General features: G+C 30.4%; 1 protein-coding gene and 1 long non-coding RNA gene across 2 annotated transcripts; both read left to right on the top strand.

Annotated features, from left to right (window-relative positions):
- Positions 1-5,488: 5,488 nt before the first annotated feature.
- Positions 5,489-6,595, top strand: LOC105783982 (zinc finger protein ZAT10). The gene has a single exon (XM_012609710.2). It carries the CDS (start codon positions 5,592-5,594, stop codon positions 6,381-6,383), a length of 792 nt encoding a protein of 263 aa, XP_012465164.1. The 5' UTR covers positions 5,489-5,591; the 3' UTR covers positions 6,384-6,595.
- A 4,093-nt stretch (positions 6,596-10,688) lies between these two features.
- On the top strand, positions 10,689-12,403 carry LOC128036000 (uncharacterized). Its single transcript, XR_008192751.1, has 3 exons — positions 10,689-10,754; positions 11,198-11,269; positions 12,265-12,403. It is a non-coding gene; the product is annotated as an uncharacterized LOC128036000 (long non-coding RNA).
- The last annotated feature ends 7,003 nt before the right edge of the window (positions 12,404-19,406 follow it).

Here is a 19,406-nt window from a genome sequence, read left to right as displayed (position 1 = left end):
AAAATCACATGTAAGTTGAACTCTTAAAACCGTCTTAAAAAGAAGAAAGAACGTCACAATTTCACAACAAGAACAAATGGTACTTGAACTTGTCAAACATTATACAAATTACTCCAATATACTAACAATGTTATCTTTTTATGAGTTAGAAAAATAATCAATGTATAATCAACATATGATGAGATGATATGATATTTTTGGTATTATATGTTCAATTATTTTATTTATTTAATTAAAAACAATGAATTTCTTTTAATTTGGGTTTTAAAACTCTCTTTTTTCATATTTAATATTAATTGTTAAGCATAGCTCAATACCCATTTTTAACATGAATTTCCTCCGACAATATTTTTGTAGCATAACAAAAAAAGAAACACACTGCTAGTGTTTTGTGTAACTTGTATAACATTTAATAAATTTACGTACCAAATTAAGGCAAAAAATGTCACATTCAGGTACCAAATTGGGGCAAAAAAAGTTTAGATACCAAATTAAGAAAAAGTGTTAATGTTAGATACTAAATTGGACCCAACAAAGTTTAGGTATCAAATTGGAAAAAAAATGCTAAGTTCAAAAATTATGGTATGGTTTATTATTGTTTGAGGCCATAGATGCCGTAACTTAAAGACCATGGAGGTAGCACACAGTTTGATTTACGTGTAACCCTGTTGGCATTCATTTCATATTTCCTTAATGCTGATCCAATTGGCCAAAACTCACTGAAATTATGACATGTCTACGTGGACCATATCTTATCATTTTTGCATTACTATTTATATCCTACTGTAAATATTGCTAATTTATATTTCCATTTCTTAGTCGATTGAGTATTAGTTCGATTACTATGGGTATTATTGCCAATACAGGAGGACGTAAGTTCGAGTGCATTGAAGCAAATTGTCCTCCTATTTATGGGTTGAGGAGGGACTATAAGTAATTTTAAGCATTATGTCAAAAAGAACATATAATTAGAAAGCATATCGTGAGGCATTGTATTTAAAATTAAAAAACGTTTTCATACTTTAGAATCTTAAGAATTTCACTTATTTTCAACACAAAATGTTTAAAATATTCTTTTGTTGATTTTACTATATTTTTCTCTATTTAATTGCCCATTTTACATAATTCAAAGTCAAATATATAATGAACTTCAAAAGTTCATACTATTATTTAGGGTTAGTGTAAAGTTTGTTCGATAAATTTGATAATCAGATCCATTATTCCTGAAATTCAATAGTTTTCTTTCAAATTGATCACTGAACTTAGATTTCGCTAAAATGTGATGACGGGCATTTCTAGATTATGTCATGACATCACCTAAAGATTAAACAAATATAAAATTTATATACATATTTTTTTTAATTTTTAGATTTTATATGAATCTTTAAATTTCAGATGATCAACGTAATCACAATTTAAAGAAATCCCAATTTAATTTCATCGATGATCAAATTAGAAAAATTATTAATTTTTAATACCAATGTGAAATAGAAGTAATTTGGATAAACCCTATTATTTATACCAGCTTACACATCAGTCGTCACTGCCAAACTCACACGTCAACTTAAAACCAATCCAACACACTTTAGAGCCGCTAGAATTCTCCACTTCTCACTTCCTTTCCAAGTGCGAATAAAAAAGGGGTAAATTCATTATCGGTCCTCAAACTATGACTTACATTTTAAATTTATTTATAAACTTTAAAATATTTTAATTGAATTATTAAAGTTAAGGGTGTTCATAGTTCGGTTGAAACTGAATTAACCGACAGAACCGATTTAATTAGATTAATCGGTCGATGGCCGATTAATGATTTTTTGAAATTTTGATTATCAGTTAATTCAATTTAAAATCGGGTAATTAACCGAATTAAATCATATATATTATATACAATTGAATTTGTTTTAACTTCTACAGTTTGGATCAAGATTGAAAATTTAATATTAAAAAAATATAGGTAAAAAATTGACCAATTCAAAAAGTACAAAGACTAAATCAACAATTTAAAATAATATAGGGACTAATAACAAAATTTGACTTTTTTAATATGTTAGATACAACTCGTCTATAAAAGAAGTATATAAGTATTTAAAATTTGATTCATGTGTTTTAAATAAGCTTAATGTCAAACCCGAGCTAGAACTCAATGCCCAAATTGGCAACTAATCTAACACAAGGGCTTAAATTGATGTTTTGAGAACTCAATTAAAAAGTTTTGGAATTGAATGACCAAATTAAAAATTAGACCATAGTTTTGGGGTGGATTGGCGAAATTAAGAATGGGGGGGATAGAGATGCCACGTGTTAAAGAGAAGATTTAGAAATCCACGTGGCGTGAAAGTAGAGATTCCAAATAAATGGACGGCATCGAAAGATTTAGTAGTTCGGTTATGTGATGATTATTTAGTATTTTTCAAACATGTGAAAGTTAGTTCAAAAAGGAACCTAAAAAGGTGACACGTGTAAGTCTCACCCAATCAAAGCGCGTTGCGTGCCGTATGGCATGTCGGTTTCGCATTCTGTTAAGCCACTGTTGCTCCCCACTCTCTTCTATTACTGCACTCTACTTAGCTCCACTCCTCTCTGAATTTACATAAATACCCATCACTCTAAATTAGCCTTAAAATTAAAATCCAAATTAAATAATTAAAATTTAAAACACATATCTAATTTTTTTAAAATAAATTTATATTAATCAAGTTATTTTTGATAAAAGAATACATACCAACAATTTTTAAAAAATATGTACTTTTTTGGGTCTGTTTTGGCACTTAAACTTGGCAATTAATTCAAAATTTATCTCTGAACTTGAAAAATATAAAAGTTCGATGATATGGTACTCTGAAATTTTGTCTTGATTTAGAACAACATTGTTAACAGGGTAGGAGGACATAAATTCGAGTGCGTTTATCCTCTTCTTTACGAGTGAGAAGAGGTTATGAATAATTTTAAACATTGTATAAAAAAATCATTCTTTTAAATCTTGACGGAATAATCCAAATTTAGGGATAAAAATGGATGTGGTTGACAAATTTAATACCAAAATTGAAGTAGTCATCAAATTAAGGGACTGAAACTGATATTACCCCTTTAATAGAGAAATTTCTTGATGTTTGAAAAAGATTGGAAAATTCAAAAAGGGAGTAAAATAGAAGGTAGGTTAGTTTATTCTAGAAAACACGGAAGATGGGTTTTCCAGATCCCACACGTGGCTAATTATGGATGTTTCTGGGGATTTTAATTGAGCTGTCTTTCTAGATGCCACCAACCAGCCATGTATCGTAAACTACCAAAATCTAGCACAATTTCACCCTAAACCAATTAAATTTAGCCACGTCATCAACACCCTTTGTTTTTTTAAATATTATTTGGTTGGCCAGTAACGCAGTAACCCTTCAACATGGAGACTCATTGGGAAGATGAAATTAAGAAGAAATGGAACCTATTTATTTATTTATTTATAATTTGAAACAAAGAACTTATGCTGGTGCCAAATTAGATTTCTTGAATGTTAAGACAAGTGCTTTTACAGTTATAACGAATAAATTTTTTTTTTTTTGAATTTGTCCCGACACTTCCACAAATAGAGTTAAAAAGTTGATATTATTTTATTTTTAAATATATACATACATGTTTATACTAATATATATATGTTTTTTTTTTTACATTTTATAATATTGTATAAATTATACGGGATTTTGGTCAAGGTTAAAATATATTACAATTATCAGAAGGGGATTATCCGATGATGGGTCATGCTATATGTGTGGCAATGTGTTAGAAAAATATTGACCATGCTCTAAGAACTTGTCCATCAGCGCAAGCAGTTTGGAAAAAGTTAGTTCCCCATGGTTTGTCTAATGGTTTCATTACCCTTGATTTTGAACATTGGTTTATGATAAATACTAAGAATGATGATAATTTGTTAGTTAAGGGGGTAAGGTGGGAAATTATGTTTGCTAATGTCGTATGAAGGTTGTGGAAAGGTATGAACTTGGTGATATTCACTGACCAACATCTTAGCACAGATAATATTGTCATGACTAGTTGGTCTTGGGCGATGTTACAGCAACGAAGTTCTGTGTGTTGGGAAAAACCTCTGATTGGATGGGTTAAGTCGAATACTAATGGTGGGGTTGATGCTAAGTTTGGTAATACTACGGTTGAGGGTTTTGTGAGAGGCCGTAAGGGAGATTGGGTGGTTGGTTATAGTTGTAATTTAGGGGTGAGCTTGGTATTGAAAGCTGAACTTCAAGCGATTTTGGATGGGATCAAAATAGCGTGGGATAAAGAGTGATAGCAAGATTGCAGTGAATTCAATACTTGGAACAGGGAGGGTGGGGACTCGTAAGATGGTTTTGGAGATTTGTAACTGGATGAAGAGGGATTGACAAGTTCAAATTAGGATATCAGGCATGTGCTAAGGACGACGAACATAGAGACAGATGCAGCGTCTAAATGGGCTAGGGATTGCACAATTGGGGTTCACGTCTTCACACAACCGCCTCTAGTAATGTAGGATATTTTGTTACGAATTAATATTTAACCTACTTGTAAAATTTAAAAACTTCCCCAAAATTTATTAATTTTTTTTGAAGTAAATAAATAAATAATTAAGAATTTAGGGTAATATAGTTTGGGAAGTTTATAAAAAAATAATTATTTAAAATAAATTTAAATAAATAGAAAAGTAGACGCCAAGATATTTATGAAAATTAATATGGAAAGAGTTTGAAATTCACTTGTACCTTACAAGCCAAATTGAGATCAGATTTTGACCAAATGAGTCGTGGTGGACACGCACTAACAGACCCCCCATACTCGAGCGGTTTCGTTTACCCTTTCTAAATTGATTGCGGCGGCTTAATTACACATGTACCCCCTAAATTGTAAATTAACCCCAATTGGGTTATAATCAATTCTTCACTTTTAAGTTTACATCCATTAGTTAGACTTGGATTGTTGGGGTTGGAGTGATCTCAAACTCGAATCATCGTATTAATTAGATTGAACTCTCGAATTCTGGATAGAGGTGTAATCAAGTAGAGACGAGTTTGTATAGTGACCAATTTGAGGTTGATTTGAAATTTGGACTCGATACTCAACTTAAGACATAATTAAGGTGTTCAAATTTGAACTCGTTTGTAATTAACCTCCTTTTACATAATAAGGGTAAAAGTATAATTTTGCAATATACAATAATCCATCTCAATAATTATCAAATTAAATTTAAATATTAATCAGTTAAACTCACATGTGATTTATTTAGACACTAATTCTACAGGAAATTAATAAGGGGAGGCGTGTTACTAGTAGCATTGAATTGACTTGGAAGCAGTCATATGAAGGCATAGTCGCCACCTCATGAGAGCATCCCCCCACACTATTTCCCCCAATACACCCTCCTTCCCTTTTCTTCGTAGTTGACCCACTTCACTTCCCTCTTAGCTACCACCCTCCCTTCCCTTTATATATTACCCTTTTCACTCAGTCTCTCACACCACACCCCACAGATTAAACCCCTCCAAAAAAGCTTACTTTTAGCTCTCTGTTTTTGCTCTCAAACTCGAAGGGATTCGGAAGTATTTGATATGGCGCTTGAAGCTCTGAACTCGCCGGCGACGCCTTTCACCAACAAATACGATGACGTGGACAACAATTACGTCGAGACATGGAAGAAAGGCAAGCGTTCGAAGCGACAACGTGGCGACTCTCCTGCTGCTGTTGAACTTCAACCCACCACCGAAGAAGAGTACCTCGCTCTTTGTCTCATCATGCTCGCTCGCGGCTCTTCCGGTGCTGATCTTGATGTTATTCGTCGGTCTTCCTCTTCGTCGTCACCGCCTCCGCCGCCGCCTGCTTTGAAGTTGTCTTACAAGTGTAGTGTTTGTGACAAGGCGTTCCCTTCTTATCAAGCTTTGGGCGGTCATAAAGCCAGCCACCGCAAACCCCTTTCCGCCGACGCCGCTACCACCACCGCCGCCGCCAACGTCGATAACCCATCAACAACCAGCACCGCCACCACCGCCACCAGCAGCGGTAGGCTTCACGAGTGTTCCATCTGCCACAAGAGTTTCCCTACAGGCCAAGCCTTGGGTGGTCATAAACGCTGCCACTACGAAGGTGGCAACAACAACAACAACAACAACAAAAATAACAACAACAGCGGTAGCGTTAGCGTTAGCGGGGTGACTTCTTCGGATGGGGGCGCGTTGAGCCACAACCACCGTGCAGTCGACTTTGACTTTGACCTCAACTTGCCGGCCTTGCCGGAGTTCAGTCAAATGTACCCAGATGAAGAAGAGGTCCAAAGCCCATTGCCGACCAAGAAACCACGTTTCTTGATCGCCAAGAAAGAGAAACTGGATTCTTCATTAGCATAAGATTTAGAATTAAATTGAAAAATTCAGATAACCTTGTTTTTAGTTTTCAATATTTTTTCTGGGATTTGTATTTTGTTTTCGATGAATTTGTTATGTACAGTGAATTTGTTCATTTGTTCATGAACTATGATCTATCTATCCCCATATTGTAGTCAGATGCTGCCAATTCATTGGTTCATATCATATATATATAAACAAATCATTTTCTGAAACTCGCATTTACGATTATGGATATGAATGAATCTTTTATTTATTCTTCAACTTTCCCAGGGATGCCGTGAAAAGGAAAAAGTCAATCGATACCAGAACTTTTTGGGGGTTCAGAACTAAACTTCTTCAGAATTTTATTGAAGAGATAAATTTTTTATTTTCAGTGCCAAGATTCCTGCTTGCCTCTATTGATAAGATTCCAACCGGAAATTGAGAAGAATTTGCCGCGTGAACACAGCGAAGGGACAGCAGGCAAGGGATGTAGGCAGCCATGTTAGGGAAGATATGGTTCACAGTTGAAAAATAAAAATGGGCTAACTATCATTCGACCCCATCCCCATGTGGTTTAATGCTTTTAATGCACATGTTGGCACGATCAGTGGATCATAATCATCATCATCATATCTGTTTAATTACAGTTTTAGTCTCTTTCATTTTGCATAATTTGATTTCGATAATTATTAAAGTAATAATTTTTAACTGTTATTGAATTACAAAATTAAAATTATATTGATTCAATCAATAATAAATTTACAAATGGGTTGAATGCTTAATGTTCATTTAATTTGGGTTCTAACCTTATCACTTTCGTTCCTCATCTTTATTAGTGTTAAAAAAATATAGAGATTAAATATTGAATTTAAGTATAAAAAAGGGACTAAACCTACAATTACACCTAATAATACTCTCTTTTTCTTGCACCGCCTTTTGCGTGCCTTAGGTGATTGACATTCGTGACATGTTAGATACTCCCTATTAAATTTTAGTTAAGTCATCACCTCCGAGCTTAAAACTTAACTTAGTGGGATTGTATTTTGAAAATTCAGATCAATACAACACTCCTTTGAAAAAACACTTAAAAATGAAATATAATATTTTCGATTGAGTTTTAACTCGATTAATATGGACATTGTTACTAATATAAGATAACATAAATTCGAGTGCGTTTAAGTGCAGTTGAGAAAAAATAATAGAGATATGATTAGAACTTATAATGAGATTGTTCAAAAAATACAACCCTAAAACTCCTACCGTTAATCCTGAAAAGAAAAAGGGTGGAAGAAGCCTTGTATTCTCAATTCAATCTTATCTTAGTCCCTCTCTCTTTTCCCTGATTACTTTCCTTCTCATTTTCCTTTCCACAAACACGGCCGTCAAAAGGGGAGTTGAATATTCTGACATGGCAAAACACAAAACACTGAAACATTCAAGGTAGACACGTTTACTTTTAGGGTTTGTCTGTTCTACTTCTCTACGTAAATAATAAAACAATCCTTAATTTCCAGTTGTCTTATACGCCCGTATGTTCTCTACGTTAACACACTTCAACTTCAGGAACTCTTCTACTTCTCCCTGATCGGATACTGACCATGCTGGACCGGAGTTTTTAACTTGATTTTTCATCTTAACCCTAAACATTAAAGTTATAGCTTTAATGAAACTCGAATAACAAAAACTAAAAAAATTGTAGAAAGCAGTTAGTCCCTATACTACTTGTAAGTTAAGGATTTAATTTCTATGATCTATAACTTGGTCAAATTCAGTTCTTATACTTCTCGAATTCCAAAATTTTAGTTTTGACCAGAACGATAATTGTTCAGTATAACTCTTATTTCAGTCAAATTTGAGAAATAATTTTTCGGTTAAACTCTGTTTATTTGTTAACCTATAAATTTAGCTTATAAATAAGCTTTTTTACAACCTTAGAAAATACACTCATTAGAGATTAGAACTCATAACACTTTTAGAGAATTTTGTGTTTACGTTTTGAGAGTTCTTTATTTTTTGGGTTTCGAGATTTAGTTTGTTATCTCCATCTTTGTACTCTTCGTTCTTCCGCAATTTTTACTTGTTCGTTACTTAATCGGGTCGATCCCCAACAATAACAATTAAATAGCTATTAACCCCGCATTATACGTGAGCTATAGATTTAGTTTCTATTACTTTAAAAATTAATTGTTAAATTTATTAATTAAAATAACAATACATATGATAATATATTTACCGTATAAGATTACGAGAATTTAAATTAAAAATGACCGAAATTCGAGGAATATAATATAGATTTAGTGTTTATTGCGTGTGGGAGGAAATTAAATAAGGCTCATAAGTTGGTTATGTGTAAAATGTTTGTTTAACAATGTGTGTAAATTTAAAAGGTGTGCCAACATGTGTTTATTTATTTATAATTAAAGCATTAACAAACCGGGAAGGCATAATAAACATTGAGAAAAATGTTACGTAAATCACACATAGTTTTCTTTACACGTTTTTATTCAAGGGATAAACTTAAAAATTATACGTGAATTTTGATTTAATCTGTAATTATATATATATAAAATTTTGATTTGATTCAATTTTATAAATCATTAACATAATTATTGATATAGCATCATTTAATTTTATGTTTATATATTGCATACAGAAATATTTATATTTATCCAATATAAAAATAAACCAGTGCATTTATTTCTTTAAATGTGTATGATTGAATCAAAATTAAAGGTTCATGTATACATTTGAACCACAATCAAAGTTTCGTATGTATAAATTTAGGGGCGAGTGTTTGATCGAATCAAGTGAAAAAATTTCGAGTTAATTGAGTTCTATTTTATCATCCTAACTCAATTTGAAATTTTCGAATCAGGTCGAGTGAAATGAAATTCGAGTCGAATCGAGTGAAATTGTTCAAGTTAAATTAAAAAAAATTAAACATGTCAAATAAAAATATTGTTACAATATGACTACTTCCATGTTAGAGCACGTAAATTTGAAACAATATATATATTCAAAATTGTTCAAATAAAAAAATATTTGAGTATGATAAATTTGTATCATTAATTAGGTCCTCAAAATTATTATTTTAAAAATTTTAAAACTTTTAACTTTTTTTAATATATTTTTAGAATTTTTTTAAAAATATAAAATTTGAAATTTTTATAAATATTAGAAAATTTTTCATTTCCGGGGCTAAAGTCCCTGCTTACACATTAATTTGGATTGATATTTGATTTTTTACTCGAGATATTATTTTTTTAGATTACAAACTGGGGAGGAGGCGACGTTGCTAGGACTTACACATATAGTGGAATTCTGGTAACAAAATCTTATTATTTTTATCACCAAAAGAAGAATTTTATTAAAAAGAAAAGAAGGCATATCCCCGGCATAAGAACCTGAGATGTCTTGAGCAGAACATGTTCTAGGCATTTTTGAATGGGCGGTGTATTTACTTGCGATCAGTATAAAAACAATAATAACAATGAGATTAGAAGTTGTAACGATACTGTAATATGAGATAAAAAATAACTAAACGCATCGCACTGAAAGTTAACGCCCATAGAGACCTTAATCCTATCAAATACCATACGACAAATGCCCATAATGCTTGGGATGGCCATGGGTCGCATAGCAACTATCCCAAGTTTTCGTACATTGCTGTATTTGCCAACTGCGATCAAAATTTATTGGAATAATAATTTTTTTGATCCTCTAACTTTACAAAAAAAAAATATTATTTTAGCTCTTCATTTAGTTTTTTTGTATTTTTTTAACCCTTAAACTTGCGTTTTTTGTCAGTCACCCTAAAATGGATGAAAAATTAACATTTTTTAACTTTATTGATGTACACGTGGATTGCCACATGGATAACACTTCTGTAACGACCTGATAGTCAGGAATGTTGGAAAGTGCATTCCCGGAACTCCGTTCAAGTATATCGGGCTCATAAATATTTTTAACAAATATTTACAAAGCTAGTTGTGTACTTAATTAGGTTTCGGTTAAGTGAATTTACTTGAATTAAAAGTAATTAGGTATAAGGACTAAATTGTGTATAGGGTGAAAGTTGAATTATAAATTAAAGAATAATTAAAGGGACTAAAAAGCAATTATACCTAATTCCATTAAGTGGACGGTATTAGTGACTTATATGTGTAAATTTATTTTATATATTCTAATAGTTAAAGTTAAAATATATTATAATATTAAGAAACTTAATAATTAAGTAAATGTATATATATTATATAATAATAATTTAAAGTATAATAAAAAAAGTAATAAAAGACATACAAATTAGAAAGAAAGGAAAAGAGAAAGAAAGAAAGAAAGGGAGAAAGAAGAGACGCACGGCCAAGTTTCTAAATTTTCAAAGTTTAATTGGTTAGTCAATTTAGTCTTCTTTTCTTGTAATTTTTATGTTTTTGAAATCTCGGTGTCTAGGGTTACCCGACTCATGTTAAAATTTTAGCAATTATTAAGTTTTTAAATATTGTTAATGTTGAATAATTTTAATATTAGGGATTAAATTGATAGATTTTAAGTTAGAACTGGAAAAAGATTAAATTGTAGAACAAATTGTAAAATTTGAGTATTAGAGACTAAATTGTGAAATTTTGAAATTTAGGGTTTAAGTGAAAATAGGAAGTTAAATTTAGTTTAAAGTGGAATTTGTATGAAAATATAGAATTAAATGTGAAGATAAAAATTAGTCTTGGTTTAGAGACTAAATTGAAATTTAAGCAAATATTGAGTAAAAATTGAAATATTCAATATGAAATTGAGTTATGTTATATTGATGAATTTTAATTGTTTTAATTCTGTAGCTAATGTCATACCGGAATCCTCGACTAAACAGGGGAAAGATAAAATCGACGTCAAATAACTCAGAATTCACAGTTAGTATTTCTATAATCCGAACTTAGTTGTTAATTGTTATAATTCAATTTAATGCATATGGTAAGTGTTGAGGTGAGTAATTGACATTTTGATAATTGATTGAAATGGATTGAATTGGTACATACATACTGAATGTATTGATTATTAAATTGAAATGAATATATGTGTTAATGTGAAAGTTGGACATTGATTATTATAGATTGAATTTAATTCACGTGTATATATGTGATTATATGAAAAATTAGTATTGGATATTGGTTATATCCAAAATGTGAAATTAAATCCTATTAACTGTATCAGGCTGAAACAGATATAGATGGCATGCCATAAGATAGGAAGAGTTCAGAGATTTCTTCGACTTCAAGTCGATGAGGCATTGGGTGCCAATGTACTTCGATTTAACCGATGAGACACTAGGTGTCAAATTTATATAGCGCTGGGCGCAGTTATTACTTCGAATTTATCCGATGAGGCACAGGGTGCCAAACTGGTGTGTTGGTTGGACCCGTGTATCCGTCCTAGTCCAAGTCGTGTTAATAGGGATAATTAAATAAAACAGTTCTATGATTGATATTAGATGATACTGTATGAGAATTGAAAATGGGATAGTGATTTGAAACATGAAAATGAGATATGTTGTGATTAAATGAGATACATGAGTTATGTACTCATAAAGTGGATATGGAATGGATAATCCCATTGTTTAAACGAAATGTGAATCAAATTGTGAAAAGCTATTTATATAGCAAGTACGAGAATTGGGATATTTGTGAAACAAATGATATATGATAGCATGTGTAAGTTGAATATAGTATGAAATGATATGCTATTATGTATGAATTCAAAGAGTTGACATATAGTAGTTGTGATTTTTAAATATTAATATGTGTTTATATTTCAATTATACATTTGTAATCTCTTGTCTTTAAATATCCGGATTATAGAAATACCACTGAGTTTTAGTTGACGTACAGTTTTGTTTTTCCATGCGCAGGTTAGATACTTCACTTTTGATCGCCGATTCAGCATCCAACAATGACTCCGAACTCAAACGTGGTGATGTTTATCTTTTGTGTCGGCATGTATCTAGGATGTCTAAATGATAGTTATTTTGTGGATGGATTGTAAATGAGGTTATAAATGTAATGTTGGTTTGGTATATACATATAAACATGTGTTTGTATTTGAAGCCATATATAATGGCAAGGTAAATATATATGGACCGCTACTTCTACATTAAAACTTTAATTTACATGTACCAATCAAATTATTAACATTATCTTTTATTAATAAAAAATACATCTAAGTATTTGACTAATTCAGTGATGTCTGATTTATATTGCTCTCTATAAGTCTAATTATTTCACGTTGTTTGGGTTATTAAATTTTATAAAATATTAATATTTCTGAGTTATGAAATATAAAATAAATAATTAAATAAATATCAAACATACTCGTATCTCGAGAACGAAATAACATAATATCTCATGCTTTTACGTTCAGAATTAATTAATGAAGTATAACTAAATTCGCAGTCTTAACTTGAGCCTTAAATTTTGGCTGGGTTAATTAGAATTTAAACTCGACACAACTTGATTCGACAAAAATTAATAACTTGAATTAGTTCAACCCATACTTAAATTGATCCAAAATAATCTGAATTTAACTAGAATGATAAAAATCGAAATAATCTAAATTTAAATTTATCAAAATTTTAAAATTCAAATTCAAATTGACTCGATCCAAGTGGCATAAGTATAAATTTGTTTTTGTTATCTCAGCCTTTTGGCTAAGGTATCTATCAATACCTAATATCTATGCTTATTGCCAAAAAATGAATTATTAAAGAATTAGCAGCCTCAGTTACACAAAAGCTTATAATATAATAGATCAATGTTTCCATCTTCACTATATTTACTATTTTAAAAGTGGGCATTCTAGTTTGGCAGGCTAAACAAAGTGGCCAACTATACTTAATAAAATTATTAAGGATAAACTTAATTTTTTAATTTTATCTTTTAAATGTGATGATGTGATATTTTAAGATTATTATATATTATTATTTGAAAATTTTAAATATATGTAAAATCTAAAAGAACACAATTTTTTTTAAATAATTTAGAAATCCAAATTTAGCATCCAAATTGAAAAAGAAAATTGTCAAGTTCGGAAACTAACGTGAACCAAATGTTAAGTAAGATGTCAAGTCTAGGGGCTAAATTTGATTTTATCCTACAGTATGAGTTTATGGTAAGGATAAGCAAAATGAAGGTGAATCAACCAAGTCTTTGGGATGCTTGTGGTTGTTTGGATCTAAAAGCTGCCTCAGCAAATTGGCAAAATTTATGTGCAAGTGGCATTTGTAATTTGTAGGCAAACAATATTTGGTCAGCTTTGGACAAATTTGAGCATGTTTTATGACCATTATTTTGACCAGTACAATACACTACCTATATGGGTGTATATTATAGTTTGAACAAAAAATATATATGTGACCCAAAGATTTAAGTAATTATTTTTAGGTTAGATTTTGTTGTTAGTCTATATTTATCACCCGTAAGTCAGGGGTGTCGGGAAGCATATTTTTGGGACTTCGTCTTCGCAGATCGGACTTATAAATATTCTATTTGGAGTTATTTTAGAAGTGATTTGAATGATAGTTTGATAGTTTTAATTATTAGTGTTCAGTTAAGTACAGTGACTAAATTAAGTGGGTGATAAATTAGTAATTAGTTAGTAAATTTAAAAGTGGGATTAGAGTAAGGGACTATTTAAATAAATAGTCCATTAATTTGATGAGTTTTGGTTAGTGGATAATTATGAGGGAATTATATATATGTAATATATGTTAATTGTGTGATAATGTTTAAATTAGTGATTATGTTAAAGTTATAATAAAAATGAAAATATGAATAAAATAAAAGAAACAAATAGAGTTGTGGGGGAAGAAAAAGGAAAGAGAAACAAAATTAAAGCTTCATCTCTTTGCATGCCGATTTGGAGAAGAAAGAAAAGGGTAAGCACTATTCGGCCTTGAAGCTTAATTTTTTTGGAGTAATTTGATTGTTTTCAATTAAACTTAATATTTTTGGAACTTTAGTAGATTACCCATGTGGAAATTTAGAGAAATTATGATATTTGTGGTGTAACACCCCTAACTTGAATCCGTCGCCAGAACAGGGTTACGGAGCATTACCGAAATTTACAAATTAATTTTCAGACATTTCATTTCATCTAGCATTCATATTTGAAACCAACCAAAATCAAAATATTAATGAGCCAATGTTGGCTAAATTAACTTATACATGCCATTATAACTAGAATCAAATCATCCAAAATTACCGATAAAACCAATAAATAGTGTGATATATCTCTGACAGGTTTCTAACCCAATCGAGCTTCCGATAATCTGTAGGGTAAATAAAAAACAAAATATGTAAGCAATGAATGCTTAGTAAGCTCGTGTAGTCTTTAATCATATTAGTTCTTTTAAAATATGAAATCTATACATATCAAGGATAACCCAATATCAATACCACAATACCCATGAAGCTATATTCATCAACTTACAAGGTGAATAAATCCACAGTATCACTTAAACATATTATCCCAAACTTAGTAGGATTTTATATAACTTTAACTCTTGATAATTTCTTTATTTTCATTTGCATTTCTTTACTTTCCACGCTTGTTACATATGCATGTAACACAAGTCATAAACATATCAATCAACCATGGTCACAAGCTAGTGCATTTACCCAAAGCCTTTCCCGAACTAATCACATGATAAGTCATTTCATAAGAAAATTGCTTAATTTAAATCTTAATACTTTTTCATAAGCAGTAGCATATTTTCACTTAAATACTTACCAATTCAATGCATCATATAAATAATTATATTACCATTCAAGACAACTCCCGATATTTTACCTTTCGAAGAACAACTTTCGAAGAACACCATACGGATATGAGTACATCGTTTTCAGAAGCCCGAAGGCTGAACTTAAGCTCATGAGAGCTAAACAGATAGTAAACACGAAAGTCCGCAACAAATTCTGAACCTTGGTTTACTTAGGTAATTTGCCATCAATTCATCCTTTACATTTGTAATGCCATAACCCAGTTACGGTCTTATCCGTCAATTCATCCTTTGGCACAGAACGATTGTACTCAATCCCGCGTTCAATCCAAACTAGGTATTAAATTCGATAATATATTTCCAATAATAATTCAATTCCATGTTTTCTATTACCCTTATTATTTTCCATATTTATCATGTTGAATTTCTCAGAAATTCGATAGATTATCAGAGGTACACTTTTAGTGTACAAATCCGAGTCCGTCAATTCATATTCATGTGCTCACATTTCCATTTCAGAGAGCACACTCCAGAGAACCTCATCCTTACAGCGGGATTACCAGTCCAAGCTAAATCCCCTGTAATATAAACTCATAGAGTATTGTCAGGATTACCAGTCCAGGCTAAATCCCCTACAATGACAATTACTCTAATGAGCTTGGATCTGAATTACCAGTCCAGGCTAAATTCAGACCCTAATTCGATTACCCGTCCGGGCTAAATCCATTTTCCACATATTCTTCGGGAAGGCTATATCAGGATAAGATCACCCGTCCGGGCTAGATCCTTTTTATCGTTAATTCCTTTTCAGAGATCCATCGAATTTCTTCCTCTTTTTATCAAATATATCAATGTTTCATCACTTTTCATATAATGAACATTCAAATCATATTCACTTCAATAACATATATTTCAAGCATTTAAAAATATAATTAAAGTTACACGAACTTACTGGGCTAAATTACAAAAATATCAAAACTTAGGGACATTTTGGTAATTTTCTAATTTCTCAATTTCCACCCAATCTTGATCTAAATTAATATTTCATTCAATTTATTAATTTAAATAATAAAAAATTCATTTCATGCAATTTGGTCATTTTTACATTTTACAAAATTACCCTTAAAATTTTACTTTTATTCAATTTAGTCCTGAACCTAAAACATGTAAATTAGCTATTTTAAAATAAACTCATATTAGCTGAATATTCACATATATTTTCCTCCTCCTCCACTCCATTCCACATCCTTGATATATACATAATACAACTATTTACTTGTTTACTCATAACAAGCTGTTCACTTGAGTCATAGTCACTAAATTAATTATATCTTAAGCTACAGAACTTCGAATTGAGATCCGCAAATTTCATCTGAAACTAGACTCACATATATTTTTATCATAAAATTTTTAGAATTTTTGGTTTAGCCAATAAGTACAGTTTATTCTTTAAAGTTTCCCCTGTTTCAATGTTTGACAATTCCGACCCCTCTTCACTAAAAATTAATTATCTCTTTGTACAGAATTTGGATGATGTTTTGTTTATTTCTATTGAAAATAGACTCATTATGGATTTTAAACATATAAATTTAAGCCTCTAATTATTTTTATTCAATTTTTTTATGATTTTATTCAAATTTATTATATCTCATGATTTACAATTCCATTACTTACGTCATTTCTTCTATGAGAAACTAGACTTAATAAGCTTTAATTCCATATTTTGTTCATCCTCTAATTTGATTTCCATAATTTATTGTAATTTTTCAAAGTTAGCCTCTTGTTCTGTCCAAAAGCTTTTCTTGCAAGATGTTTATTACCATGTTTATAACACCCTTATTTTCTTTCTCTACACTACTTTTCATCACTTTCTCCTATTTTCTCTTCACTAACATATCAAGAACATAGGACCATATATACGAAAACTTTACATTAACATCATTTTCATAATTTTTCAATAATATCAAACTTAAAAATATATTAAAATCTTGATGTTCTTATCTTGTCATATTGATTTCAATCTTTAACTTAATTTTCTCTCTCCTTCAACTTCTATTTCTTGAATCTAACTTGATATTCTAGCTCCATATAGTCTCCTTGTTATCTTTCTCTCTTGATGGATATGGAAATTCTTTTGATTTCTAGATGAAAATGGTGAATTTTTGGTGGAAGGACCAAATTGTAAAGAAAGAAAAACTTACTTTCTTTCTCTCTTTTTCTCATGTTGGTGCATGGGAAAAATGGTGGGTTGGATGATTCTTCATCTTCCTTTTCTTATATATATACTAAATAAAATAATAAAATAATAAAAAATATCATTTAAAAATCAAATTAAAATATTAATAAACTAATATTTATTTAATTAATCTAAAATATCTCCAACATCATCATTAGGGGTAAGCAAAACTCGATTCGACTTGAAAAAATTGAAAAAAATTCGAATTTCGAGTTAAACGAATTGAGTTATTCGAGTTAATCGAGTTATTCGAACCAACTCGAATTTTTTATCGAATTCCGAGTTCGAATCGAGTTGAGTTTTCGAATTCGAATAATTCGAATATCAAACTATAATATTTTACATTTTTACCCCAAACTCCCAAACCTTTTTACTTTTCCTTCAAAACTTTTACTCCTTCCCACTTTCCCCCAAAATTTTTCCTCCCCTCCCCTCCCAACCCACCAATCTACCCAAAATCCATTTCCCACCAAAATTTTACTCTCCCATTTACTTTTTCTCAAAATTTTACTCTCAAAAACCCTCAAAACCTTTTAGTTTCCCCCAAAATTTTTACTCTCTCTCACTTTTCCCCTAAACTTTTATTCCCTTCCCATCCCACCTCTCATCTATCCCAAACCCTCCCCCCTCAAAATTTTTTTTAATATTTTCCCTCCAAAATTTTACTCTCCCCTATTTACTTTCCCTCAAACTTTTATTCCCCAAAACTTTTTATTTTTCCCCAAAACTTTTACTTCTCACCCTTTACTCTCGAATAAAAAATCAAAATTATCCCAAAAAAAATCACTAAACATAAATAGTAATAATTTTATTTATATCTACTATTTATATTATTAAATTAAATTTCACATTTTATATCATTTATATTATTGAATTGTTTAGTCATATTGAATATTTATATTAAAATTGAATTATTAATTATGCCATAAAATATTTGTGTTAAAATTTTATATTGGTATCAATTTCACATTTTATTTTTAAAATAATTTTATTAAAAATCATATTTTACATTTAATATATATTTTAATTCCAAAATATATAGTGACAAGAATCTAAAGATAATTGAAACAACTAAGCAAGCAAAGAAGCTAACCAATATATAAAAATTAATAAATAAATTATGAGGCGATGAAAGTTAATAAAAAATTTGATTAAGGTGGACAAATTTTATTATGATGGGTGACAATGGTTATAAGGACCCAAAATTATTTTTTAAAATTTAACTCGAACAAATATATTCGATTCGATTCGAATTCCATCTCACTCGACTCGATTCGAGAAAACTTCAAATAAAGTTAAGATGATAAAATGAGATTCGAAAACTTGATTAACTCGAAAATTTTCGATTCGATTCGATCGAATGCTCACCCCTAATCATCATTATCTTCTAGATTTCTCTCTTCTAATTGACCATTTTGCCCTTTATGATCTTTTACAATTCATCCTTGAGTCATCACTTAATTTGGTAAAATTACGATTTAGTCCCTCAAAATTCTTCACATTTTTTCAATTTGGTCCTAATGCATCCATTTTCCTTAGTTTCTAGATCATACCACCCTTAAAATATTTACACATTGGTTTCCTTAGTTTTAGTTTCTAGATCATACCACCCTTAAAATATTTACACATTGGTTTCCTTAGTTTCTAGATCATACCACCCTTAAAATATTTACACCATTGGTCCTTCAACTTTTTCATATTTACACTTAACCCCTCAAATTTTGAGTATTTACTCTTGGGCAACAAAACTTTTCTCACTTTTACGATTTAATCCTTTCTTGAACTAATATGTCATAATATACTTCCCAATGTTGACATAACTCCAAAATTTCCCCTTTTTGTCGCTTTATTTCCTTATTTTATTATATCAAAGATAATATCTTACTGTAAAATTTTTTGGGGTATTACATGTGGAACTTGCCATTGTTGGAAAATTCTAATGTTTGAAGTTATTTTGATAGAATTAGGGGTTAAATGGTTAGTTTTGTGAAGTCTAGGGACTGTTTTTGGTGGATTGTTATTTGGCTGGAAATTATTGGTT

Source organism: Gossypium raimondii, chromosome 13 (genome assembly GCF_025698545.1).
Source record: "Gossypium raimondii isolate GPD5lz chromosome 13, ASM2569854v1, whole genome shotgun sequence".
Lineage (NCBI taxonomy): Eukaryota > Viridiplantae > Streptophyta > Magnoliopsida > Malvales > Malvaceae > Gossypium > Gossypium raimondii.
This window is presented reverse-complemented; position numbering and strand designations above follow the sequence as displayed.

Excerpts from the sequence above, each read along its gene's own strand:
- LOC105783982 (XM_012609710.2), top strand. The coding sequence starts at position 5,592 with ATGGCGCTTGAAGCTCTGAACTCGCCGGCGACGCCTTTCACCAACAAA.